General features: G+C 41.8%; 1 protein-coding gene and 1 pseudogene across 1 annotated transcript; both read left to right on the forward strand.

The window, feature by feature from the left end:
- The first annotated feature begins 1,260 nt into the window (after positions 1 to 1,260).
- On the forward strand, positions 1,261 to 26,705 carry drg1 (developmentally regulated GTP binding protein 1). Its single transcript, XM_073055658.1, has 9 exons — positions 1,261 to 1,431; positions 4,389 to 4,512; positions 8,635 to 8,810; positions 16,369 to 16,438; positions 16,583 to 16,752; positions 17,946 to 18,076; positions 25,880 to 26,047; positions 26,142 to 26,264; positions 26,370 to 26,705. Exons 1-9 carry the CDS (start codon positions 1,393 to 1,395, stop codon positions 26,467 to 26,469), a joined length of 1,101 nt encoding a protein of 366 aa, XP_072911759.1. The 5' UTR covers positions 1,261 to 1,392; the 3' UTR covers positions 26,470 to 26,705.
- On the forward strand, positions 10,280 to 11,535 carry LOC140732933 (mitochondrial import inner membrane translocase subunit Tim13 pseudogene; annotated as a pseudogene).
- Positions 26,706 to 27,832: the final 1,127 nt, after the last annotated feature.

Below are 27,832 nucleotides of genomic sequence, written 5' to 3' on the forward strand. Positions count from 1 at the left end.
TCGGTGTCTTGGACCTCCAGAAGTGGTCCAGAGCAGGGGTGATTGATAAGTTTGTGGCCTAAGGTAGAAGGAGATGAGTTATTAACTTCAAACTTCCTGCATTTTCACCCCAAGAGTAGAACAGCACATGCATGTAACGAGAGCTGTATAACTCATCTCCTTCCACCTTAGGCCACAAATTTATCAATCACTCCTGCTGTGGACCACCAGGAGGTCCAAGACGCTCTCGTTACATGCACATGCAGTTCAACTCTTTGAGTGGTAATACAGAAAATTTAACTTATCAACCACTCCTGCTGTGGACCACTTCTACAAAGAAGGAATCCGTATGCTCCACGACCACTGGACTAAGTGTGTACGTGTAGGAGGGGACTATGTTGAAAAATAAATGTGCTAGGTTTTCTAAAATTGACTCCTTCTCCCTTAAGCCACGAACTTACAAATCACTCCTCGTAAATAGAGTATCTACAGGAGCAGGCCATAGGCCAGACATCAGTGTCATTCTGTCATCTACAAGGCATAGATCAGGATTATGTTGGAATATTCTTCAATTGCCTGGATAGGTACAGTTTCAACAACGATCAAGTAGGTCAAAATCATTTGGGTCAAGAAACCCTGCACGGAGGACAGAATAAACCGACTCCAACACCTCACAAACTGCTCACATCATCAGAAATCTCCTGCCCCATCTGTGAAGATTAAGGCTTCCCCATTGGTTCACCGGTCACCTCGGTACACAAACCCAGAGGGGAAGCAAGTAATCTTCGATGGAACTGCCTAAACAGAATATCATGCCAAGCAGAGAAAGTTATGTTAAGTCCCCTCTCTCCTTCCTGTCCACCAGCCTGTGGTGAACTACATATACCTGTCTGGACACGCCCCCCCCCCGCTGTCTGCTCCTGTGGCTCCTCCCACAGACCCCGGTATAAAGGCGATTGGAGACACAGAGCCGTCCTCAGTCGCCAGGATGTTGTGTGATGGTTCTTCCAGCCAATAAAAGCCTACCTTAACCCACGTCTCAGAGTTATTGATGGTGCATCACAGCCCAACGACCATGTTATCTTTTTCATTGAGAGCTCTTATTTTTTGCGCAGACCTTAAACTCGACCACCCCAGCCAAAGTGTTTATCAGTCCCTTCAACTATAAATAACGTTTTCAAACTTTCTGTCTCCTAAACAAAACTAACTGAGTTCTAACCCGCTCCGGTGCCTTTCCCATAGGTAGGGGGCGTTGCGGAGCAACCGTGGCGGTAAGGCGCATGCGCCGAATCGCGCCGCCGTGTCCGCTTGAACACGAGTCCTGCGGCAGTCGGCGGCGAGTATCGGGCTGTTGAGCTACTGTTTGCAGGGTGGGTTGACGGCGGTCAGGACCGCGGAGGGCGCAGCGCCAGGATGAGCATCCTGCAGAAGATAGCAGAGATCGAGGCCGAGGTAATGGGAGGCCGGGGCTGGTCACCGAGAGAGCTGACATGACGGGCCAAGCGGTTCTCGGGCCTCTCCCTCTCCTCACCCTGAAAAACCGCCCCATCCACCGGAGTCTTGGCCCAGTCTGCTGCGTTCACGCCGTCCCTCGCTGGCGTTTTACTTTCTTCCTTCCACTTGGGGACACTCATTCTCACGTGGATGTACTTGCGGCCTGTGTTTCTTTGGCAGTTAACTGTAGCTGCTCTGATGAACACACGAGACTGGTCCCAGTGTTTTCGTGCAGGCTAACTTTCTTGCTGGGAGATATTGCCTCATAATCCATTGATTTTTTTAATTGATAATCAATAATAGTGGCATATTTCCAAGTTGTAATGGTTATTTCGAATTGATGGGAATCCCATGCACTTGTTCCTTTTGGGCGCTTTTTGGGTGATACATTTCATGTACATTTTGCAGTTTTGAAATTTATTGTCCTTTATCCTATCCAATCTAATTTGGATGATTGCGGGATGCTGACTTCTCCTTGAAATGGTCGATCAAGTCACTTTGCTCATCAGAGTGAAAATCTCAAAATCTGATTAACTCACTCACCCCCTGCCACCCAAAAACAAAGCTGAATGAGTCCATTTGACTTGCTAACATCATCTAGGGCGTTACTCCAAAACTGACAACTGTCCTTTTAAGTAAACAAATAACAGCTTAAGATACCAAACTGGCTGCCTTCAAGTAATGAATGTAAACCCCACTGACTAATGGACATCTGTAAAAACAGAACCTGTTTGTTATTGAAGAGTATTTCCTTTCACCCAGGCTTTTTCATTGCAATTCCTGTGTATGACCTGTCCTACCGATAGGAGAGACCTAGGACGTGGTGATATGTGGTCAGAAGAAGGAAGTCCTTTAGGTTTTTAATAGTGAGTAAGTCTTTGATGTAGTGTTAAGTCACGTGGAAGAATTACTTAGAGTAGCAGCTGAGATTTAGTCTGTGTTATTGGGGTAGGTGGTGTGTTGGAGTGAAATCCCAAAAATTACTACCTGAAGCAGCTTCTGATTCTTTAAAAGGCATGCCTGCCTGATTGGTTCTGAGGGAGAGCAGTGTGAGGGATGTACTTCATTTCCTTACTGGTCAACCTGTCACAGATACACAAAAAGGCTGGAGGAACTCAGCAGGTCTGGCAGCATCTGTTGAAATGAGCAGTCAACGTCACAGAGATAAGTTGGTTACTGATTAGGAGTGTAGAGATAAAGTTTTGACTTCACTAAGGAGAATCTCTGCTGTATGGCACTTTCACTGGACTAATTGGAGGAATTCCGAGCAAACCCAGAAGTTCAAAGCTGGTCGTATTCCATCAAAGAAGAGTGTATGAGGAGTGTCTGATGACTGTGGGCCTGTACTCACTGGAGTTTAAAAGAATGAGGGGAAAATCTTATTGAAACTTGTCAGATATTGGAAAAACATAGAGTGGACTCCCCTCTAGTGGGGGAGTCTAGTACTAGAGGGCACAGTCCCAGAATAGAGGGATGTCCCTTTTATGAAGTGGGATTTCCTTAGCCAAATGGTGTTGAATCCATGGAATTCATTGCAAGAGATGGCTGTGGAGGCCAAGCCATTGGGTATATTTAAAGTGAAGATTGATAGATTCTTGATTAGTAAGGGTTTCAAAGGTTATGGAGAGAAGGCAAGAGAATGGGATTGAGAAGGATAATATATCAGCCATGATGGAATGGTGGAACTGGCTCAATGGGTCAAATGCCCTAATTCTGCTCTTGTGGCTTATGGTCTAAATGCAACAGAACTTAATCTGATAGGACATATTCAGAGGAATCGTAGAAAATGATACTCAGCATAGCTGGACTGAACTACCAAAACACTGATGTACATACTGGTTGAGCAGTGGAACTATACCCTAGATAGCAGAACAATTCCATTAATTGAATGGATTAGTGATTTTGAATTGTCAGATTCAGTTGTGATTGATTTTCAACCACCTTAATTCAGAAGTACCAAGTGAACAGTACACAATTTGGCCCCTTCCTGAAGTTGTTGCTTTGGTAGAAAATGCTGTTCATGAAATCGGGGTAAGGTTGAAAGCATTGAACTTGGCTAAGACAGTAGTCTCTAACACATTCTAGCTCCTGGGCTCTTCTGCTTAGTTGTGCTCTGAGCCAGTATATTCTAGCACAACACACACAAAATGCTGGAGGAACTCAGCACGTCAGGCAGCATCTATGGAAGTGAATAGATAGTTGACATTTCAGGCCAAGACCCTTCATCAGGACTGAACTTCCAGCATCAGCAGTATCTCGTGTTTATATTCTAGCACAACTGCAATGACATTTGTTCGACCAAGTGAAACATTTTCCAGTATTATTCTGTCCACAAAAAGCATGACAAAGCTAATGTCACCAATAGCTTATTTAAATGAGGTGTTTCAACTTATTCTTAGCCATAGCAAAGTAGAAAATATTGTCAACGCTGTTGATCAAGCAACATTGAACTTGCTCATAAGTGTTTGGTTTGCTTTAAACCTCCTTACTAATTTAACGAAATATGGACAAAAGAGTTGAATTCCGGGGGTATAGTGAGTAGACTATCACTTGTAACGGACTATAGGATCAACAAGCCCTTATTTAAGGTATTTGTTTTCAGTAAGAGGGATTGACTTGGAGAATAAAATGTCACACTTGTTTCAGATCTTCAAGTTCTTATAGTCTTGAAGATTGAATTTCAAGATTGAAAATCCTACAGAACAACAGAAGTTACCTCCCCATAAATAATTAACTCCTTTAGATAAGCTGATTTTTTCTATTGTGTGGCATTGAGTATCAATTATCAAAGTAGTATCTGAGTTAGTAATGATAGTAAAACTACCATTATGTACATATCCACCATTTATTGGTAACAATAACAATGATATGATGTAATAGTTCAATAAATCTCTCCCTTGTTTCTTTTGGATTAGATGGCCAGAACGCAGAAAAACAAAGCAACAGCTCACCACTTGGGGCTGCTGAAAGCCCGTTTGGCCAAACTACGTCGAGAGCTCATTGCTCCCAAAGGAGGAGGTGGAGGAGGACCTGGTGAAGGTATTGGATTTGTGTTAGAATTTCTGAGAAATTGAATTAATGCATTATTATTTGTTCAAATTTAGGATATTCAGATGTTGATTTTTATCAAGATATTAAGTTTAATGCTCTGAGAGCCATCATGTATTGTTTGGAGTATCCCACTGTAGCTTGTTTTTTGTAGCAGAACAATGCATTTTCATGAGTCATAAAATGAGTGGGGCAGCATAACTAGTGAGAATGGTGCTGGGAAGGACTTTGAAAGAGTAGGTATGGTTGATAAGGGAAAGAATTTGCAATAGAGTTTAATGATTGAAAGAAGAGGAATAGGACCATGAAAGTATTCCAAAGGAAAGTTCAAAGTAAATTTATATTCAAAGTACGTATATGTCACTATATACTACCCTGAGCAAGGCTGGGGATCTTAAGAGAGCGAGTGAAGGGTGATGGTAAAGGAGGTTGATCAGAAAGTAAACTGCTGGAAGAACTTTGTAGTTTTAACAGGATTTGTAGAGGCAAAGAAAGGGTTGATATTTTTGCTGAGACCCTGCATTGGAACTTGACCTAAAGCATCAACCATCCCTTTGTCTCCACAGACACTGCATAACCCATTGAATTCTTCTGTCAGATTTTTCTTTGCTCCAGAATACAGCATCTGCAGGAATCTTGCATCTCCGTAATGGAGGCTGACTCTTTCAGTCTCTTCGGGGAAATTAGTAGCTTGGATCAAGCTGCAGTCCCCAACCTCCTGTCTTCTTGATTTCTCTATCTGCAGTCCTTGAAATCTGCCTGACTGAATGCTCTAGTCCTTCACCCCCTGGCAAGGTGTAATGAGGCTTCTGTGGAACTAGGCATATTGCTGAGGTTTTGCAGAACACCCTTTGAAAGGGAATAAAATCTGATGACCCATGCTGCCTGTCAAAACCAATGGAGGCTTTGTAACAGTTTTTAAATGTCTCATATTAAAATTGCTTTAAATACCGTAGATTCCGGACTACAGAGCGCACCTGATTAAAAGCCGCTGGCTCTAATTTTAGAAATAAAATCAATTTTTTAATTGTACAGGCCGCACCGGATTTTAGGCCGCACCGGATTTTCGGCCGCAGGTGTCCCACGTTGTAATATGAGATATTTACACAGAAAGATATTACACGTGAGGATTTTTTAACTTTTAATTAAATCCATATGGTAACAAAAACAAATACATATTGCAAATGCTTTTTTTCGAACCGTGCCCGTAACGCGGCTACTTTTAAATATACGTTGCGTATACTTCTTTACTGAACAACATTCCAATATCTCCTAACGACTGGTAAAAAATATATATACTGCAGCCTACCAGGAAAAGTTATTGATCGCCTTTAACTTAAAAGCAGCGTTCGCTCAGATCCAAAGCCGCTCGCGTAATGCGCTCCCTCCCTCCGTCCCGTTTTATCGCAAACCGGCGTTTTCCCACAAGACGCGGCGAAACCGGGTGTGACGTCATAGCATCCCGCGATGTAGTACAGAAAACAAATATAGTTAAAACTCTTCTAACTTTAACTAGAAAATGAATTACTAAGCGAAAATATTATAAATAACTGCCATAAAGGCAGGATAATGCTTTTCTTCGAGTGTTTTCCATGTTGATGAGGGTGAGTACAAATGACTGATTTACAATAATTTAATTGTGAAAGTGCGCTTGATTTATCGTACAATTTCATTGGACCTCTGTGAACTACTCATCAATTTTATTGGTCTACTGTTACGAGGCAAAATGTTTACGAGGCGGCATGAAAAAAAATCATGTATTAGCCGCTCCGTTTTAAAGGCCGCAAAGTTCAAAGCTGTTCAAAATGTGGGAAAAAAGTAGCGGCTTAAAATCCGGAATCTACGGTAGTTTGATTGAATTGCTCTAAAAATTTACATTTATTAACACTGAAATAATTAAACACATAAATCTTTGAACATTCAAAGAAAATATCTTGGGAAGTAGGGAAGAACCTAATGTAAATCCCCATTCAACTGAATGAAATTGCTGCTCTTAAGACAGGGTGTAAGAGCAGATAGCTCAACGATGTGGCATCAGAAGGAGATGGAGTGCTGAAGAAGGCATTTGGCATGTTGGCTTTCAGTCAGGGTGTTGAATTAAAGAATTGGTGAGGCCATATCTGAAGTATTATGTACAGTTTTAGTTCTCTGTCAGAGGAACTAAAGAGGAATAGATAGAGTGGACAGCCAGTGCCTCTTCCCCAGGGCATCACTGCTCAATAAAAGAGGACATGGCTTTAAGGTAAGGGGTGGAAAGTTCATGGGGGATATTAGGGGAAGGTTTTTTACTCAGAGAGTGGTTGGTGCGTGGAATGCACTGCCTGAGTCAGTGGTGGAGGCAGATACACTAGTGAAATTTAAGAGACTACTAGACAGGTATATGGAGGAATTTAAGGAGGAGGGTAATAGGCATCTGTTAGTCTCGTGAGACCATGGATTTGCGCCTTGGAAGGTTTCAGGGCGCAGGCCTGGGCAGGGTTGTATGGGAGACCAGCAGTTGCCCAAGCTGCAAGCCTTCCCCTCTCCAAGCCACCGATGTTGTCCAAGGGAAGGGTGCTAGGACCCAAGCAGCTTGGCACTGGTGTTGTTGCAGAGCAATGTGTTGTTAAGTGCCTTGCTCAAGGGCACAACTCGCTGCCTCAGCTGGGGCTCGAACCAGTGACCTTTGTTTCATAGACCGATGCCTTATCCCCTAGGCCATGTGCCAACACAGGGTTATATGGGGGGGGGGCAAGGTTTAAGAGTCAACACAACACTGTGGGCCGAATGGCCTGTACTATGCTGTATAGCTCTTTGTTCTTTGAAAGACATTGTAAAGCAGGAACAAGTGAATGATTATTTGCGAGGATGCAGCCAGGACTCAAGGACCTGATTTATAGGAAGAGGTAGGGCAGGTAGGACTTTATTCCTTGGAGTGAGACTGGAAGATTACTTTGCAGAAATGGATAAAATAGTGAGGGGCATAGATAGGGTGAATGCATATTTTTCCCAGGGAAAAGAAATCAAAAACTTGAGGGTGTAGGTTTAAAGTGAGAGGGGAAAGATTTAAAGGGACTTGAGGGACATCTTTATTCATGCTGAAGCATTTATGGAATGAGCCACCTTCATATGTTTGGACAGGTATGTGGATGGGAAATTTGGTTGTAACAAAGGCAAATGGGATTGGCTTATGTTGGCGAGTTTGGTCACAGGGCAAATAACTATAACAAGTGTTGAGATACACAGGTCCTGAACATGACCTGGGAGTAGCTGTTATGCTGGTATTTCATTGAACCACTGGCTGTAGAGAGCTGGAAATGATTTGGTAAGTGACAATTTCTAAAACCATGAGGTGATTATGAAATTAATGCAGGTAATAGAAAAAATGATGATGTCATTGGAATGAACTGGGGAAGGCACAGCAGAAAGGTGCTCCACAAGGCTTTGTAGTGTACAAGATGTTGGGTTTCTATACATAATGGTTTTAACTACCTATTTCTCAGGATCTGAGCATCACTGGTAAGGCCAGTATTTACTTATTGCCTAATTGTTATTAAGAAATTAGTGGTTCATCACTGCTGTCCTTTTGGTGAAGATACTCTTAATACAGTTAGGAATTCTGGGATTTAAAGCCAGTGTTGATGAAGGAATGGCGATACATTTCCAAGTCAGGAAATTTTTAAGATGGATTGGATGCCAATAAGTTGGTTGCTTTGTCCTGTATGGTGTCAAGTTTCTTGAGGATTGATAATGCTGCATTCATCTAGGTAAGTGAAGCATATTTCATCATGCTCCTAACCTGTGTCTTGTAGATGGAGAATGACTGTTGTCAGTAGGTAAGTAACTTGATGCAGGATAGCTAGTTTCTGAATCTCACTTATAGCCACAATACATACAAAGCTGGTTAATTTTTTGTGTTTTTTTTTATCCCTGAGGTATTAATGGTAGGGAACTTGTCAGTGGTAATTCCATTGAATGTTAAGGATAGTTAAATCTGACTTGTTGGAGATGGCTATTGCCTGGTACTTTTTTGTGGCATGAATTAAAAGATCTTATTGTATAATTTTTGATGAATTGTTATGCTAATATGTTTTTTATTGATCTCTCTCTTTCTCTTTCTGTTGTTGATGCTAGGGTTTGATGTGGCAAAGACTGGGGATGCCCGGATTGGGTTTGTGGGTTTCCCTTCTGTTGGGAAATCTACATTGCTAAGTAATCTGGCTGGAGTGTATTCGGAAGTGGCAGCCTATGAGTTCACTACTTTGACCACTGTACCAGGGGTGATTCGCTATAAAGGAGCTAAGATACAGGTATTATGTGATTTGTAATTGTAGGCAGAGTTAAGTTATGCAGTATTTTGTTATATTTCTGAGCTCACTAACATTGTGAGCTTAGAATTGTAAATGTTGGTCCATTTTCCTCTCTGGTGTGTTTAAGGAGCTTTAGTTTACTGCAGTTAACAAAGTATTTAGCCATGGTAACACATTACCTTCAGTAATTTAACTGTGTGATGGAAACAGTAACATGAGGGAAAGCACCATAAACAAATGAGGTACGAACGCAAGCTAGCCAGGAATATAAAGGAGGTTAGCAAAAGCTTTTTTAGGTATGTGAAGAGAAAGAAGATAGTTAAGAACAATGTTGGGCCCTTGAAGAATGAATTGGGTGAAATTGTTATGGGAAACAGAAAAATGGCAGAAGAATTTAATAAGTACTTTAGATCTGTCTTCACTAAGGAAGACACAAGCAATCTCCCAGATGTATGGATGGGCCAAGGACATAGGGTAACAGAGGAAATGAAACAGATTGACATTAGGAAGGAAATGGTGATGAGTAGACTGATGGGACTGAAGGCTGACAAATCCCCAGGTCCAGATGGTCTGCATCCTAGGGTACTAAAGGAGGTGGCCCTGGAAATTGCGGATGCATTGGTAATCATTTTCCAATGTTCCTTAGATTCAGGATCAGTTCCTGAGGATTGGAGAATGGCTGATGTTATCCCACTTTTTAAGAAAGGAGGGAGGGAGAAAACAGAACTATCGTCCTGTCAGCCTAACATCAGTAGTGGGGAAGATGCTAAAGAGTCCATTATTAAAGACGAAATAGTGGCATATCTAGATAGCAGTGATAGGATTGGGCCAAGCCAGCATGGATTTACCAAGGGCAAATCATGCTTGACTAATCTATTGGAGTTTTTCGAGGATGTAACCAGGAAGTTAGACAAGGGAGATCCAGTGGATGTAGTGTACCTCGATTTTCAGAAGGCATTTGATAAGGTCCAACATAGGAGATTGATGGGTAAAATCAGAGCTCATGGCATTGGGGGGAAGACATTGACATGGATAGAAAACTGGTTGGCAGATAGAAAGCAAAGGGTAGCGGTGAATGGGTGTTTCTCGGAATGGCAGGTGGTGACTAGTGGGGTGCCACTGGGCTTGGTATTGGGACCACAGCTGTTTACGATTTACGTCAATGATTTAGATGAAGGCATTGGGAATAACATCAGCAAGTTTGCTGATGATACTAAGCTGGGTGGCAGTGTGACATGTGATGAGGATGTTAGGAGAATTCAGGGTGACTTGGATAGGCTGGGTGAGTGGGCAGATACTTGGCAGATGACGTTTAATGTGAATAAGTGTGAGGTTATCCACTTTGGGAGTAAGAACAGGAAGGCAGATTATTATCTGAACGGTGTAAAGTTAGGTAAGGGAGAAATACAAAGAGATCTAGGAGTCCTTGTTCATCAGTCACTGAAGGTGAATGAGCAAGTGCAGCAGGCAGTGAAGAAGGCTAATGGAATGTTGGCCTTTATTACAAAGGGAATTGAGTACAAGAGCAAGGAAATCCTCTTGCATTTGTACAGGGCCCTGGTGAGACCACACCTGGAGTATTGTGTACAGTTTTGGTCTCCAGGGTTAAGGAAGGACATCCTGGCTGCGTTAAAGACAAACCTGTTGAGTTTTTTGAGCGGAAAAAATTGTGAGCAAGCGGGACAGAAGCAAGTCCTGAGAGCCACCACCTCCATAAATGCTGCTGTTCTGAGAGCATTGCACTTAGTGGCTAAGGCTAAGAAGCCTTTCACTGGTGAAGAATTGATTCTGCCTGCTGCCGTGTCATGAACTGTTGGGAGAAGCTGCAGCTAACAAGATAGCACAGGTTTCTCTTTCAGCTACCACATTTTCAAGGAGAATCAATGACATAGCGAAGGACATTGAAGCACAGCTCTTGGAATGGCTTAACGAGTCACCATGGTATGCTATCCAGGTCGATGAGTCTACTGATGTCAACAACAAGGCAATACTGCTGGTTTATGTGCGATTATATATTTCAAGACAATGTGCACGAGGATATGTTGTGTGCATTGCTGCTGCCAACTAATAAAACTGGGGCAGAACTATTCAAGTCTTTGAATGATTACATGTCAGGCAATCTGGACTGGTCATTCTGTGTTGGAATATGCACAGCTAAGTTGGACCGAGGGTGTCCTGGAGGCTGAGAGTCGCGTTCGGTTCGTTACTGCAGCAACGCGTGTGTGGCCGTTGGTGCGATGGACAGCTACTCCTCGGACTTTTCTTCTGGCACTCTTGGTGGAGCCAAGGTAGATGCGGGGACGATCATGGAGCAAGTAAAACTGCAAATTGCTGTTGCTAACGCTCAGGAATTACTACAGAGAATGACTGATAAGTGTTTTAAAAAGTGCATTGGCGAACCAGGAAGTTCACTGGATAACTCTGAACAGAAATGTATAGCTATGTGTATGGATCGACATATGGATGCCTGGAACACAGTATCGCGAACTTACAACTCCAGATTGCAGCGAGAACGTGCATGAATGTAATTACACAGTGGAGAGTCAAAGAGGTGGCTTATACTTAAGGTTGGGAAAACTTGAGAATAATGAAGTGATGTACAAAATGAAATACTGGAATATTCTCTGAGAAAACCTGTAAACTTGCCTAGTCTTTATCCAAACCTAAATATTGTGAACTTAATTATGAATAAAAGAAAATAAATGAAATTGAACTTTACAAAAAAGGAATATGCACAGCTATGACTGGATGGCTACTTCACTACCCAAGTCAAAGAGGTTGCTCCTGAATGCCAATCTACACACTGTGTCATACACAAGAAGATCACAAGACAAAGGAGCAGAAGTAGGCCATTCAGCCCATTGAGTCTGCTCCGCCACTCCACCATGAGCTAAACTATTCTCCCATCTAGTTCCAATTTCTGGCTTTTTCCCCATATCCCTTGATACCCTGACTAATTAGATGCCTATCAATCTCCTCCTTAAACACCCTCAATGATCGGGCCTCCACAGCTGTATGTGGCAATGAATTCCATAAATCCACGACCCTCTGGCTAAAAAAAATTCTCCTCATCTGTTTTAAATGGGTACCCTCTAATTCTAAGACTGTGGCCTCTTGTCCTGGACTCACCCACCAAGGGAAACGGCCTTTCCACATCTACTCTGTCCAACCCTTTCAACATTCAAAATGTTTCTATGAGATCCCCTCTCATTCTTCTATACTCTAATGTATACAGTCCAAGAGCCGACAAACGCTCCTCATATGTTAGCCCCTGCATTCCGGGAATCATCCTCTTAAATCTTCTCTGAACTCTCTCCAACATCAGTACATCCCTTCTAAGATAGGTGGCCCAAAACTGCACACAGTATTCCAAATGGGGTCTCACCAGTGCCCGATAGAGCCTCATCAACACCTCCTTACTCTTACACACTATTCCTCTTGAAATGAATGCCAACATAGCATTCGCTTTCCTTACTGCCGATGGAACCTGGTGGTTAACCTTTAGGGTATCTTGCATGAGGACCCCCAAGTCCCTTTGCAGTTCTGATTTTTGAATTTTCTCCCCATCTAAATAATAATCTGCCTGATTATTTCTTCTTCCAAAATGTACAACCATACATTTCTCAACATTGTATCTCATCTGCCATTTCTTTGCCCACTCTCCTAAACTGACCAAATCTCTCTGCAACCTTTCTGTTTCTTCAACACTTCCTACTCCTCCACCTATCTTGGTGTCATCTGCAAACTTAGTCACAAAACCATTTAATCCATAATCTAAATCATCGATATACAGTGTAAAAAGAAGCGGCCCCGACACCGACCCCTGTGGAACACCACTAGTAACCAGCAACCAACCAGAATAGGATCCCTTTATTCCCACCCTTTGCTTTCTGCCTATCAGCCAATGCTCCACCCATTCCAATATGCTGGCTAGCTGAAAAATGTCACCTGATCTTAACAGCGTATTGAGTGATGTTGTTGAAGTTATCAATCACATCAAAGCAAAAGCCCTTAACTCATGTCTGTTTGAGCAGCTTTGCAAGGAAATGGATGAAGAGCACAAAGGCCTTCTCTTACACACTGAAGTCAGGTGGCTATCAAGGGGGCCAGGGTTTTTGAGTTGCTACAGAGATTTCTTTCTGGAAATAAGTAACCACTGTCAGTACACTGCGGTGATGAGGAGTGGATAGCAAAACTCGCTTATCCTTGTGACATCTTCAACTTGCTCAATGAACTCAATTTGTCACTTCAGGGGAGAATGACAACTGTCTTCAAGTTGGCAGATAAAGTGTCTGCTTTCAAAGCCAAACTGGAACTGTGGGGACGGAGAGTGGACAGGGACATATTTGACATGTTCCCAACATTAGCTGGGATTTTGGGAGAGACTGAGGCTGCACCGTCCTCCTCACAGCTGGTGTGCGATCACCTATCTTCGCCTTCGACAGAATTCGAGCATTACTTCCCAACCGCAAATGACCCAAGACGTGCAAAGGAATGGATCCGTGACTCATTTGTGAATGTCCCCGGTGAATCATCCATGTTAGTGCGGGAAGAAGATCAGCTCCTCGAGCTTGCAAATGACAGTGGGCTGAAAAGTATGTTTGACATAACATCTCTGCTGGCATTCTGGATCAAAGTCAAGGCTGAGTATCCTGAGATAGCCACGAAAGCTCTGAAAACGTTGCTTCCATTTCCAACATTATATTTCTATGAAGCGGGGTTTTCTGCAATGAATGCAATGAAAACTAAATTGTGGAATAGACTGGACGTATGGAACCCCCTTCTAGTATCACTGTCTTACATCACCCCTCTGGGACCGTCTTGTTGCAGGCCCGGGGCTCCCACTGATTCAGCAATATTGGTGTGTTGCAATGATTTTATATGTTCATACAAGGAAAATATGCACTGTGTTTAATATCCAAATGTTACTTTAAATGTTATGATGCTATTGACTTATAAGTGACTTACAATTGACTTATCACTATACTCATGCGAGGAAAATATGCACTGTGTTTAATATTAAATTCGTTAGATAAACCCTTTTAGAAATGAAATTGAGTGTATTAGCCACTTATAAATGATTTATAGTTGACTTATAACTTGTATTCTGGTCGTGATTAACACCCCCCCCCCCCCCCCCCCACTCATTGGCCGGTCCGCAAGAATATTGTCAAATTTAAACCAGTCCGTGGTGCATAAAGGGTTGGTGACCCCTGCCCTAAGATGTAGGAGCAGAGTTAGGCCATTTGGCGCATCGATCTGGTCCACTATTTCATCATGGCTGATCCAGTTTTCCTCTTTAGCCCCAATCTCCTGCCTTCATTCCCTGAGCAATCAAGAATCTCCATATCCCTTCATTCCCTGAGCAATCAAGAATTTATCAACTTCTGCCTTAAATATACATGAAGATCTGTGGCAATGAATTCCACAGATTCACTACTCTCTGGCTAAAGAAATTCCTCCTCCTCATCTTTCTAAAAGGATGCCTCTCTATTCTGAGGCTGTGCCCTCTGATCTTAGACTCTCCTACCATAGGAAACATCCTCTACATGTCCACTCTATCAAGGCCTTTCATCATTCTATAGGTTTCAATCAGGTCTCCCCCTCATTCTTCTAAATTCTAGTGCATACAGCCCAGAGCCATCGAACACTCTTCATCTGACAAGCTGTTAATCCTGGAATCATTTTTGTGAACCTTCTTTGAAATCTCTAGTTTCAGCACATCCTTTCTGAGATAAAGGGCCCAAAACTGCTCACAATACTCCCAAGTGAGGGTTCCACCAGTGCTTTATAAAGTCTCAATATTAAATTTTTGCTTTTATATTCTGGTTCTCTTGAAATGAATGCTAACATTGCATTTGCCTTCCTTACCACAGACTTAACCTGCAAATTAACCTTTAGGAAATCCTGCACAAGGACTCCCAAATCCTTTTGCGCTTCAGATTTTTGTATTTTCTCTCCCTTGGGAAAATAGTCAACCTATTCAAGTCAAGTCAAATCACTTTTATTGTCATTTTGACCGTAACTGCTGGTACAGTATATAGTAAAAATGAGACAACATTTTTCAGGACCATGGTGTTACATGACACAGTAAAAAAACTGGACTGAACTACGTAAAAAAAAAGGAAGCTACACTAGACTACAGACCTACACAGGACTGCGTAAAGTGCACAAAAACAGTGCAGGCATTACAATAAATAATAAACAGGACAATAGGGCAAGGTGTCAGTCCAGGCTCTAGGTATTGAGGAGTCTGATAGCTTGGGGGAAGAAACTGTTACATAGTCTGGTCGTGAGAGCCCAAATGCTTCGGAGCCTTTTCCCAGACGGCAGGAGGGAGAAGAGATTGTATGAGGGATGTATGGGGTCCTTCATAATGCTGCTTCCTTTGCAGATGCAGCGTATAGTGTAAATGTCCGTGATGGCGGAAAGAGAGACCCCGATGATCTTCTCAGCTGACCTCACTATCCGCTGCAGGATCTTGCGATCCGAGATGGTGCAATTTCTGAACCAGGCAGTGATGCAGCTGCTCAGGATGCTCGCAATACAGCCCCTGTAGAATGTGATGAGGGTGGGGGGGAGATGGACTTTACTCAGCGTTCGCAGAAAGTAGAGATGCTGCTGGGCTTTCTTTGATATGGAGCTGGTGTTGAGGGACCAGGTGAGATTCTTCACCAGGTGAACACCAAGAAATTTGGTGCTCTTAACGATCTCTACCGAGGAGCTGTCGATGTTCAGCAGGGAGTGGTCGTTCCGTGCCCACCTGAAGTCAACAACCATCTCTTTTGTTCACATTAAGAGACAAGTTGTCTCTTACTAATCTTACTAAGTTGGCTCTGCACTAATCTGTTAGCCGCTGCACCTCCTCTCTGTAAGCTGACTCGTCATTCTTGCTGATGAGACCCACCACGGTCTTGTCATCGGCAAACTTGATGATGTGGTTCGAGCTGTGTGTTGCAGCACAGTCATGGGTCAGCAGAGTGAACAGCAGTGGACTGAGCATGTAGCCCTGGGGGGCCCCCATGCTGAGGGCGATGGTGTTGGAGATACTGGTCCTGATCCAGACTGACTGAGGTCTCCCAGTCAGGAAGTCTAGGATCCAGTGAAGAGGGAGGTGTTCAGGCCCAGTAGGCTCAGCTTTCCAATCAGTTTCTGAGGGATGATTGTGTTGAATGCTGAAGTTTATGACCATACACTTCCCGACATTGTATTCCATCTGCCACTTCTTTGTCCATTCTCCTGTAGCCTATTTCCTCAAAGCTACCTGCCCCTCCACCTATCTTCATATTGTTTGAAAACTTTACAACAGAGCTATCAGTTCCATCATCCAAATCATTCACATATAATGTAAAAAGATTTGGTCCCACACAGGCCCCTGTGGAGCACTGCTAGTTACCGGCAGCCAACAGGAAAAGCTTCATATATTTCCAGTCTTTGCCTCCTGCCAATCAGATACTGCTTTATCCATGCTAGAATCTTTCCCGTAATACCACGGGCTTGTAGCTTGTCTAGCACTTTGGACACTTACCATTTTAAATGTGCTTGTCTTTCTGCTCAGCTGCTTGACCTTCCGGGTATCATCGAAGGAGCCAAAGATGGCAAAGGCCGTGGGCGACAAGTTATTGCTGGTAAGCTTTAGAAGTTTTGACATATGATTAAAGATCAAGTCTGTCTTAAGAGTGAAAAAAATGGTCTGAATTTTTTTTATTATTCTAGCATACCTGGTGTACATAAGAAGGCACAATGTAACCAGTAATATTTTTTCCTTTCAGTGGCTCGAACCTGCAACCTCATCTTGATCGTACTCGATGTGCTGAAGCCTTTGTTACACAAGAAAATAATTGAGAATGAGGTGGAAGGATTTGGAATCCGTCTTAACAAGCAGCCTCCCAACATCGGGTTCAGGAAGAAGGACAAGGGAGGCATTAATCTGACATCCACGGTGGGTGATAATAATTGATTATGAAGTTTGAAACAGGATCAAGATTCCACAAAGTTGTGAACCATTTTGATCTGCATGGAGTGTGTGGGATGGAAAGGACCTCAGTGGAAATTGATTGTAACAGTGGTTTGGTGTTGGTTATGGTTGTGATCGGTTACAGTGATGTATTGTCCATGGTCTTTAAATTTCATAGTGTAATATTAGCAAATGAAGGCTTGGAAAGTTCATTTAGAATCATTGAGTTATTCAGCACAGAAACAAGCCTCTTGGCCCAACTGTTCATATAAATTGAGGTGCTTTGCTGAGCTGGTCCCGTTTTCCTGCATTTGGCCCATATCATTTCAAGTCATTTCCATACATGAACTTGTCCAAAAGTCTTTTAATTGCTGTTATTATATCTGCCTTGATCACTGACTCTGGCATCTTGTTTGATAAACCCACCAACCCTGGTATTGAAAAACCTGCCCTCTGCATTTCCCTACCATCCACTCCATGCCCAAATACTCCTCCCCACCCCATTACAAAAACAATAAGGTTTCTTCAGCTTAATTGAAGGCCACTACAATATTACTGTTGGCAGTCCACAAGATAAAGAGGTAGGTGTTACATATTTTTCCTCCTCCTGGAGTATTTCAATTACTGCTGTACAACTCTTGTTGGTGCCTTTCTTGTCATCATTTTTCTGCTCTGCTGTGTTGGGAGCTAATAATTGACTTTTCTCTCTCAAGAATTAAACAAAAAATGTAGCAGATCAGCTAGGAAATCTATGGATGTGTATATAATTATACACAAGGTTTAACCTCTGACTGTAGTACTATTTGGAATCCCTAATTCTAAATCATAAGCATCTGAATCAAGTACCTCAGTGTTTATGGTGAACTTAGCACATAACACAGCACTTAAGCTTGCAGGGTCAAGCAGTTCTATTTTTATGCCAAGTCTTTATGTTCCTTATGTCAAAGATTAAGTGCCCTGATATGTCACTGAGTCACAATAAAAGGCTAAAATGGCAATGTCATTAAGAACTTTTCCAGCAAAAGATTGAGTTAGCACAAACATGTAACTGCAGATGAGCTGAAGAATTAACTGCTCTGAGGATCTTCTGACATCCATCTTTCATTACTTGTCAAAAATGCAAATACAACATCTTGGTATGTGTTTAGTTACATGTATACATGTTTTCCTTTGTGTAGTGTGTGCAGTCTGAGCTGGACATGGAAACTGTGAAAAGTATCCTAGCTGAATATAAAATCCACAATGCCGATGTCACATTACGCAGTGACTCAACAGCAGATGACCTGATTGATGTGGTGGAGGGTAATCGGTAAGTATTATGTATTGACATCTGCATCAGATGTTCTTGAACTGAAAGACAGACGATTATTTAAATGGAGAGGGAATTCAAATGAGGGATCTTGGTGCTGTTGCCTATGATGTATTGACCTTGAGCAGGAATTCCCAATTTTTTTTATGCCATGAATCAATGCCATTAAGCAAGGGATCCATGGTCCCCAGTTTGGCAACCTCTGACTTAGAGATTAAAAATAAGGATCTACATCTGGAGTACAGTGTATGTGGACTTGCAGATGCTGGAAATCTGAAATAAAGGCAGAAATTGTTGGAAACGTTGTACAGGTCAGGATTGGATATATGGAAAGAGAAACAGAGTTAACACCATGTAGAAGACCCTTATCAGAAATGTGTACATTTTTGGCCCTCATTTGAAAAAGATATGCTAGGGATGGAAGCTGCCCAGAAGAGATTCACTAGGCCAACTCCTGGAATGAGAGAGTTAGATTAAATACTCTTTGGAGTTTAGAAGCATGAGAGATGATCTTGTTGAAACATAAGAGATCTTGAGGGGACAAGACTGGATAGATGTTGAGATGTTCTTCACTATGGGGAGGAAATAGAATGAGGGACAATTTAAAAGGAAAGAGGGCAATCATATTAAGTAAAAACATAAGAAATAGGAGCAGGAGTAGGCCATCTAGCCTGTTGAGCCTGCTCCACCATTCAATAAGACTGTGGCTGATCTGGCCATGGACTCATCTCCACCTGTTTGTTTTTTCCTCATAACCCTTAATTCCAATAAAGTTGAACTGGAGAGGGTGGTGAAGCTGTGGAATTCTCTATCCAGTGGGTTGTGGAGGTGAGATCACTAGAGATATTTAAATAGCAGGTGGATGCATTTTTTAAAACACCTGAAGTGATGGCAGTGGAGAACTTGCATAGGAGTTGAGGCCTGGGGCAGATCAGTGATGAGCATAATGGAATAAGGGGCTTTGAGGGGCTGGGCCTGCTCGTTTTTGTTTTTTATGTACAATTGCTAACCCAATAAAGCACTGATTTCATGGTGCTTTGTAATGCAGAATGCATTGTGACCTACTTCACATACCATAGCTGACAGACCTTTGTCAGTGACTCATTTGCCTAGGCTGTTAGAAGCTGTCAAGCATTCAGGAGAAAGAATAAGGGGAGGTATTGATCTGAAATCCGTGTTGGGTGATAAGAATTAATTTTAAAAAGTTGAAATTGGATTAAAATTGCACAAAGGTGAACTAATTTGATCATCATGAAAAGTGCGAGGTGTAAAGCGGTGTAGAAGATCTCACTGGAAACTGATTGAAGCAGGTCCAGACCCCTTCATTGTATCCTAACAAATCTACCCTCAGCTGTCTCTAAAGGAAAACAGTGACACCTTCTCCAGTCTGTGTTCAACTGTCGTGCCTCACCCAGGATCCATTTTCATAACTCCTTTCTGGACCCTCACTAATGCCTTCACTTTGCTGATTGTGGACTTCAGGGAGGGTAAGGTGAAGGAACATATACTAATTCTCATTGAGGGATCAGAAGTGGAGAAAGTGAGCAGTTTCAAGTTCCTGGGTGTCAAAATCTCTGAGGACCTAACCTGGTCCCAACATATTGATGCAGTTATAAAGAAGACAAGATAGAGTCTATACTTCATTAGGAGTTTGAAGAGATTTGGTATGTCGACAAGTACACTCAAAAACTTCTATAGATGTACCGTGGAGAGCATTCTGACAGGTTGCATCACTGTCTGGTATCGGGGTGCTACTGCACAGGACCGAAAGAAGCTGCAGAGGGTTGTAAATTTAGTCGGCTTTATCTTGAGTGCTAGCCTACAAAGTACCCAGGACATCTTCAGTGTTTCAGAAAGTGAGCATCCATTATTAAGGACCTCCAGCATCCAGGGCATGCCCTTTTCTCACTGTTACCATCAGGTAGGGGGTACAAGCACTCAGCAATTCAGGAACAGCTTCTTCTCCTCTGCTATCCGATTCCTAAATGGACATTAAAAATCTGTTTTTTGCATGTTTTTTTTTTATCTAGTATGCACCCATACTGCAATTTATTTATTTTTCTTCTATATTATGTATTGCATTGAACTGCTGCTGCTAAGTTAACAAATTTCACAACACATGCCAATGAAAATAAACCGGATTCAGATTCGGTTCCTCTAATATTGTGTCCACAGTTTGGGATAGTACAGTGACCTTTACTTGGGGCAATTTACATTGGTCTGTTAATCTATCAGCCAACCAGCATGCCTTTGATTCACATCAAAATCAAAGCAGCAAGAGGGCTGTAAGATGGTCAAAGTCTTTTTCCTAGAAAACTAAAATTAGGTGACATAAATTTAAGGTGAGAGGTATGAGGAGAAACCTATGTGGTCAACAGGAGAACATGCAAACTCCACACAGACAGCAAAGTCGTTGCTAAGCCACCTTCATTAATCATGGCTTTCAGTACAGGAGTTGGGTTGTCATGTTGCAATTGTTGCTTGGAACATTGTACAAAATTCCTGTCACCCAGCTAAAAGGAAGGATGTCATTAAGCTGGAAAGGCTGCAGAAAAAAGTCATAAGGATGTTACCTTACCTTGAGTTATAAGGAGGGAGTGGAGAGACTGGGGCTAGAGCATGTGGAAGGCTGAGGGATGACCTTGCATATAATCATGAAGGGTATAAGTAAGGTGAATCACAGTCTTAATCCCAGAGTAGGGGTATCTAAAACTAGAGGACATAGATTTAAGGTGGGAGGGGGAGAAATTTTAAAAGGACCTGAGGAGCAACATTTTCACACAGAGGATGACGGGTAAATGGAATGTACTGTTAGAGGGCGCTGCAGACAGGTACAATTCCAATGTTTAAAGGACATTTGAACAGGTATGTGGATCAGAATGTTTTAAAGGGATAAAGGCCAATTGCCAAGTAACTCAAAAATTGAAAAGAACGAGTTGGGTCTGTTCTCGAAAATCTTGACTTTTATTCATCCTTGCCAGAAATGTGAGATTACGTACATTAGGAGTCTTATTTGTAAATCATAAGAATTATATGACACTGAAATCGGTCCTTCTGTCACCATATCCATGTTGACGATCAAACACTTATCTATAATAATATTATGTATTGGCCCTTGGTGTTAATAGTTTTGGTGCTTATTTAGGTATTTTATACATCTGAGCATCTTCTCTGCAGTGTCTCTTTTCTATAATATGCCAAGCAGACCTATGTACATTTTGCTAAATTGTGTTCATTTCAGATTTAGTTAAGCTTCCAAAATAAAATGTTCATGCCGTAGACTCATAAGCATAGAAAGATCAGTTCACCATGACAATTGTAGGCATCCATCTACATTAATTCTATTTCCAAGCACTTCGCTTAACAAGTTAGAGTACTTGAAAATGTTGTGAGATTCCTATCTCATGTAGTATGTCCCTGATTTCATCAAGGTGAAAAGCTTATTCATCAGAGCTCCTCTAAACCTCTTCCCCCTTGCCCTAATCTGAATTCTCACACTTGTTATGTGAAAAGTTTCTCACAATCCTCTTAGAGTATCTCACAATTTTTGGAAACCAGTCAGATTCCCCTTAACCTCATGCTCCAAGGAAACCAAACCCATTTTATCCAATATTTCCTCATAAATCAAATGCTGCATCCTTGCCAGCAACCTGGTGAATTCTCCTCTAAACCCTGTTCAGTGCAATTACATCCTACCTTAGTGTGGTGACCAGGATTATACACACTGAAACAGTCACCAAAGCAATGTTTTAAAACTGTATTTAGTCTCTTTACCCTTATATTATGTACCCCAGTTAATGTCATATCTTGTGTGCTGCCACCTTATCTTATCCATCCCTCCCTTTGAGTGCAGTAGGAAATTGGAGCACCCAGAGAAAACCCACACATTCCACAGCGAGTATGTATAGTCTCCATGCAAATGACGTTGGAATAAATGCTGAACTGCAGTGCCCCAAGCTATAATAGTATAACACCATAGGGAAGAAGTCCATTTGGCCCATCAAGTTGCTCCACCATTCAATCATGGGCAGAGCTAATTCTTCCAGTCATCCCCATTCCCCTGTCTTCACCCTTTGATGCCCTGGCTAATCAACAACCTATCTACCTCTGCCTTAAATGCACCCAATGACTTGGCCTCCACAGCCGTTTGTGGCAACAAATTCCACAGGTTTACCACCCTCTGACTAAAGTAATTTCTCCACATCTCTGTTCTAAATGGACGTCCTTCAATCCTGAAGTTGTGCCCTCTTGTCCTAGACTCCCCTACCATGGGAAATCTAACCTGTTCTGGCCTTTTAACATTCGGAATGTTTCTTTGAGATTCCCCCCTCATTCTCTTGAACTCCAGGGAATACAGCCCAAGAGCTGCCAGGCATTCCTCATACAGTAACCCTTTCATTCCTGGAACCATTTTTGTGACTCTTTTCTGAACCCTCTCCAATGTCAGAATATCCTTTCTAAAATAAGGAGCCTAAAACTGCACTCAATACTCCCAAGTATGGTCTCACGAGTGCCTTACGGAGCCTCAACATCACATCCCTGCTCTTATATTTTATACCTCTCGAAATGAATGCCAACATTGCATTCACCTCTTTCACCACCAACTCAACCTGGAGGTTAACCTTTAGGAACGTAGAAACATAGAAAACCTACAGCACAATACAGGCCCTTCAGCCCACAAAGCTGACCCAGACATGTCCTTAGCTGAGAAATTACCTAGGGTTACTCATAGCCCTCTATTTTTCTGAGCTCCAGAAATCTGTCCAGGAGTCTCTTAAAAGACCCCATCGCATCCATCTCCACCTCTGTCGCTGGCAGCCCATTCCAAGCACTCACCACTCTCTGTAAAAAAAAAACACAACTTAACCTGATATCTCCTCTGTACCTACTTCCAAGCACCTTAAAACTGTGCCCTCTCATGCTAGCCATTTCAGCCTTGGGAAAAAGCCTCTGACTATCCACACGATCAATGCCTCTCGTCATCTTATACACCTCTATCAGGTCACCTCTCATCCTCCATCGCTCCAAGGAAGAAAGGCGGAGTTCACTCAACCTATTCTCATAAGGCATGCTCCCCAATCCAGGCAACATCCTTATAAATCTCCTCTGCACCCTTTCTATGGTTTCCACGTTCTTCCTGTAGTGAGGCAACCAGAACTGAGCACAGTACTCCAAGTGGGGTCTGACCAGGGTCCTATATAGCTGCAACATTACCTCTGGGCTCCTAAACTCAATCCTATGATTGATGAAGGCCAATGAACTGTATGCTTTCTTAACCAGAGTCAACCTGCACAGTAGCCTCAAGTGTCCTATGGACTCCCGCTCCAAGATCCCTCTGATCCTCCACACTGCCAAGAGTCTTGCTGTTCCTACTATATTTTGCCATTATATTTAACCTTCCAAAATGAACCACCTCACACTTATTTGGGGTGAACTCCATCTGCCACTTCTCAGCCCAGTTTTGCATCCTATCAGTGTCCCGCTGTAACCTCTGACAGCCCTCCACACTATCCAAAACACCTCCAACCTTTGTGTTATTAGCAAATTTACTAACCTATCCCTCCACTTCTTCATCCAGGTCATTTATAAAAGTCACGAAGAGTAGGGGGTCCCAGAACAGATCCCTGAGGCACACCATTGGTGACCAACCTCCATGTAGAATATGACCCGTCTACAATGACTCTTTGCCTTCTGTGGGCAAGCCAGTTCTGGATCCACAAAGCATTCCCCTTGGATCCCATGCCTCCTTTCTCAATAAACTTGCATGGGATACCTTATCAAATGCCTTGCTGAAATCCATATACACTACATCTACTGCCCTATCATCATCAGTGTGTTTAGTCACATGCTCAAAAAATTCAACCAGGCTCATAAGTAATGACCTGCCTTGAACAAAGCTATGCTACCTATTTGTAATCATATTATGCCTCTCCAGATGTTCATAAATCCTGCCTCCAGGATCTTTTTCATCAGCTTACCAACCACTGAAGTAAGATTCACTGGTCTATAATTTCCTGGGCTATTTCTACTCCCTTTCTTGAATAAGGGAACAACATCCGCAACCCTCCAATCCTTTGGAACCTCTCCTGTCCCCATTGATGATGCAAAGATCATTGCCACAGGCTCAGCAATCTCCTCCCTTGCCTCAGACAGTAGCCGGCAGTATATCTTGTCCGGTCCTGGTAACTTATCCAACTTGATGCTTTTCAAAAGCTCTTTCTTAATATCTGCATGCTGAAGCTTTTGTGTCTGCTGTAAGTCATTTCTACAATCGCCAAGATCCTTTTCCATAGTGAATACTGAAGCAAAGTACTCATTAAGTATCTCTGCTATCTCCTCCGGTACCATACACACTTTTCTATTGTCACACTTGATTGGTCCTATTCTCTCACGCCTTATCCTCTTGCTCTTAACATACTTGTAGAATGCCTTGGGGTTTTCCTTAATCCTGTCCATCCTTCTTTAGGGTATCCTGCACAAGGATCCCAAGTCCCTTTGCATTTCTGTATTTTGAATTCTCCCCCCATCTGTCCATTTATTTCTTACACCAAAGTGAATGACCATACACTTTCCAACTCTAACTGCTATGTGCCTTTGTGGATTTTAGTCTTGTATTCACTGAAGCATTACCATTCATTGTATATGTCCTATCCATATTAGTCTTCCCTAAAGTCCATTGCCTCACTTATCAGGATTAAGTTCCATCTGTCTTAGTTTGTCCATTTTATGATTTGATCAATATCCTCCTGTAACATAAGATTATCTTCTTCAGTAGAGCAACTCTATCAATTCAAAATCAGCTTGAATTGATATTTTAATTAGTGGTCCACTGTTAGTGACAGGTGTACTTGCAATCTGAGAGCATTTTGTTCTTGTACCTCACATGGACTCCATCTACATATAAATAATCTGTATCCCGCTTCTTACTACCAACATGTACAACCTCTATTGGTTAGTTTATTAATATTCTTCATTAATGTGCCGGTATAATTGAGTGAATTTACAAGTCATTAATTTGATATTATCTGCAATTTAGACATGATGTTCTGGTGTTTAGATTGTTAATATGAGCTGTGGAGCACAACTACCAGTGCAAACGTGGATGAGGGAATCTGAAGCTACCAGGATCTGCTGGGGAAACAGAGTGGGCTGAACAGCATATGGACTGGTGGTTGGGGGAGGGGTAAGAATAGTTGATGGTTCAGACTGAAATGATGCACCAGGATTGAGCTTTGTTTAGAATGAAGCAGGGCTTTAAGACCTTCCTGGTTGGGGATGAAGGTGCATAAAGACTGAGAGATCTATATTGCAGAAAGAAGTAAATGATGCAGAACTTTGAAGTGTTGACAGTTTCTTTCTGCCCACATATGCTACTTGATGTCCTGAGTTCCTCTGGCAGATTGTTGTACCATAGCAAATATCAACCTTTTATTTTCACTCTGTGAATTTTGTTCCTAATCTATTCTGCTCTGTCTTCTGGTTTTGCAATCTCTGAATCATTATCTAAGTGATTGAAAATCTAGAGATAATATACATTTAATGCATTATTACCATTGACTACTCCTGTTTCTTCAATATTCAATATGTTTAGTTATGTAAAATGTTACAATTTGAAATCTATTGAGTTCCTTTGGATTACTTAATGCACTATGTACTAAAGTTATTATCTGAACATCTAGGATATTAAGAGCTAGTACCTAATTTTAAAATGAATACCTAGACAATTTCAACTAAAGTAACTGCATGTGGCGATAGTGTTGAAACTTTATCTGTAGACTCAATGTCCTATTTTCTCCACTGCAGGGTGTACATCCCATGCATATATGTTCTGAACAAAATAGACCAGATCTCTTTAGAGGAGCTGGATATAATTTATAAAATACCACACTGCGTACCAATTTCTGCGCATCACCGTTGGAACTTTGATGATCTCTTGGAAAAAATATGGGATTACTTGCAACTTGTTCGTATGTAGGTACCATTTGAATGGGAATAATAATCCAATGCTGTTTTGTTTTTGTTGGGATTCTTAAATATTAAATGGACTGAAATTTTATTATTGCAGTTACACCAAACCCAAGGGACAGTTACCTGATTACACTTCCCCAGTTGTGTTACCACATCGAAGAACTACAGTTGAGGATTTCTGCATGAAAATTCATAAAAACCTAATTAAGGAATTCAAATAGTAAGTAATACTTCCTTAATTATCATAGCCAAGGTGGTTGATAAAGAATGTGACACAAGTTGAGGACTGCATGATGAAATTAGTGCTATTTATCTTCTGTTACAGTGCTCTGGTGTGGGGTTCGTCTGTGAAATATAATCCACAGAAGGTTGGCAAGGACCATGTGCTGGAAGATGAGGATGTAATTCAGATAGTAAAGAAGTAAACTGGAGCATGATTTCTACTCTTCAAGGTTCATTTCTTAAAACAACTCCTTGGTGGTAACAGTGTTTTGTCATATGGTGCATGAAACTCTTCAGGTTGTGATTGGGTCTGGTACTTCCCTTTATTCAATCTGCAGCCAAAGTGGTTTCATCCAAAATAGTTGCATATGTAGAAACAAAAGGTTCTTGACTTTCAACAAGTGTATAATTCAGCCAATAAAAGATTATTGGGACAACAGGATTGCATCTAATGATTTGACATTATTAAAATAAGTACCTATCATGTTCTTATAGCGTCTTTTGGTGCGTGGGTTAAAGACATACAATTCAATTGAAAATTCTTGTTGCTTTCCTCTCTAGAGGTTCGTTGATGAGTTAAGTGGCTACTTGGTCACTGATTTTTCTTTGTAGGATAAGGGGCATCAAAGATCAATATCTAGACTTTTCTGTGCAATTAATGGTTTAGTTTGACTATCATATCCAAATCTGTACATTGATTTAAGTGAAGTTACAGTTGTGTCTGGTATATGGAAAAGAAACTTTTTTTTAAAAAAAGGGCCCTGTAGAATAGTAACTATGCTTGTTAATCTGCCATTTCATCATGGAGGGTGGCGTGGGGAAGGTAGCAGGCAGTATTTAATGTTGCCAGACATTATAGTACATACATTCCCTTTAGGGTGCTCAAATGTTCTGGAGTTTACTTTCCACAAATATTCTTGTTCTTATCAGCTTAAACCTTGCAGCATAGGCTACTGATAATCCTTGTAAAACATTTATAAAACAAGCATTCCCTGTGGGGGGGAATCTCTTAAGAAATACAATCAATTTACTAACTAGCAGTAATTAGGTAGTATATTTGGGTTCAGAATTAGTTGTTTTAGAACTATCTAAAGACCTGTAACTCCAGGAAGTATAGAAAAGCATGCATAGGATGCCGAATGTAGAAGAGAGCAGATTAACCCTTGACATTGTAAGAAGGCAGTTTCATTAAGCTGCATAAACGGAGGAAGCCAGCTAAGAAAAAGGGGGGGGGGGGGCGGGGATAGAGAGATTGAGTAAAGTTCTAGATGGCTGAAGTATAATGGTTAGAGGATAGGATTCAGGAAAAGGTGCAAGATATTCAATCCTATCATTCACTACCTTGTACTTTGTGTATGAGGACAGCACCTAAGTGTCAAAATGGTTGAATCTCAGGAATGTTGGCATCAATAGTTTATTTAGAAACAATCCATGGGGACTATGGCCAAAGTGTTTCATCCACTCATAAGTGAATTCATCTTCCTGAGTTGCAGGCTCAGTACCAGACCCTCCCTCCCTCCCCAAATGGCCACACAAGAAATCTGGCAAAAGTCTCCAAGGAAGTTC

The sequence above is a fragment of the Hemitrygon akajei genome, chromosome 9 (assembly GCF_048418815.1).
Source record: "Hemitrygon akajei chromosome 9, sHemAka1.3, whole genome shotgun sequence".
NCBI classification, from domain to species: Eukaryota; Metazoa; Chordata; class Chondrichthyes; order Myliobatiformes; family Dasyatidae; genus Hemitrygon; species Hemitrygon akajei.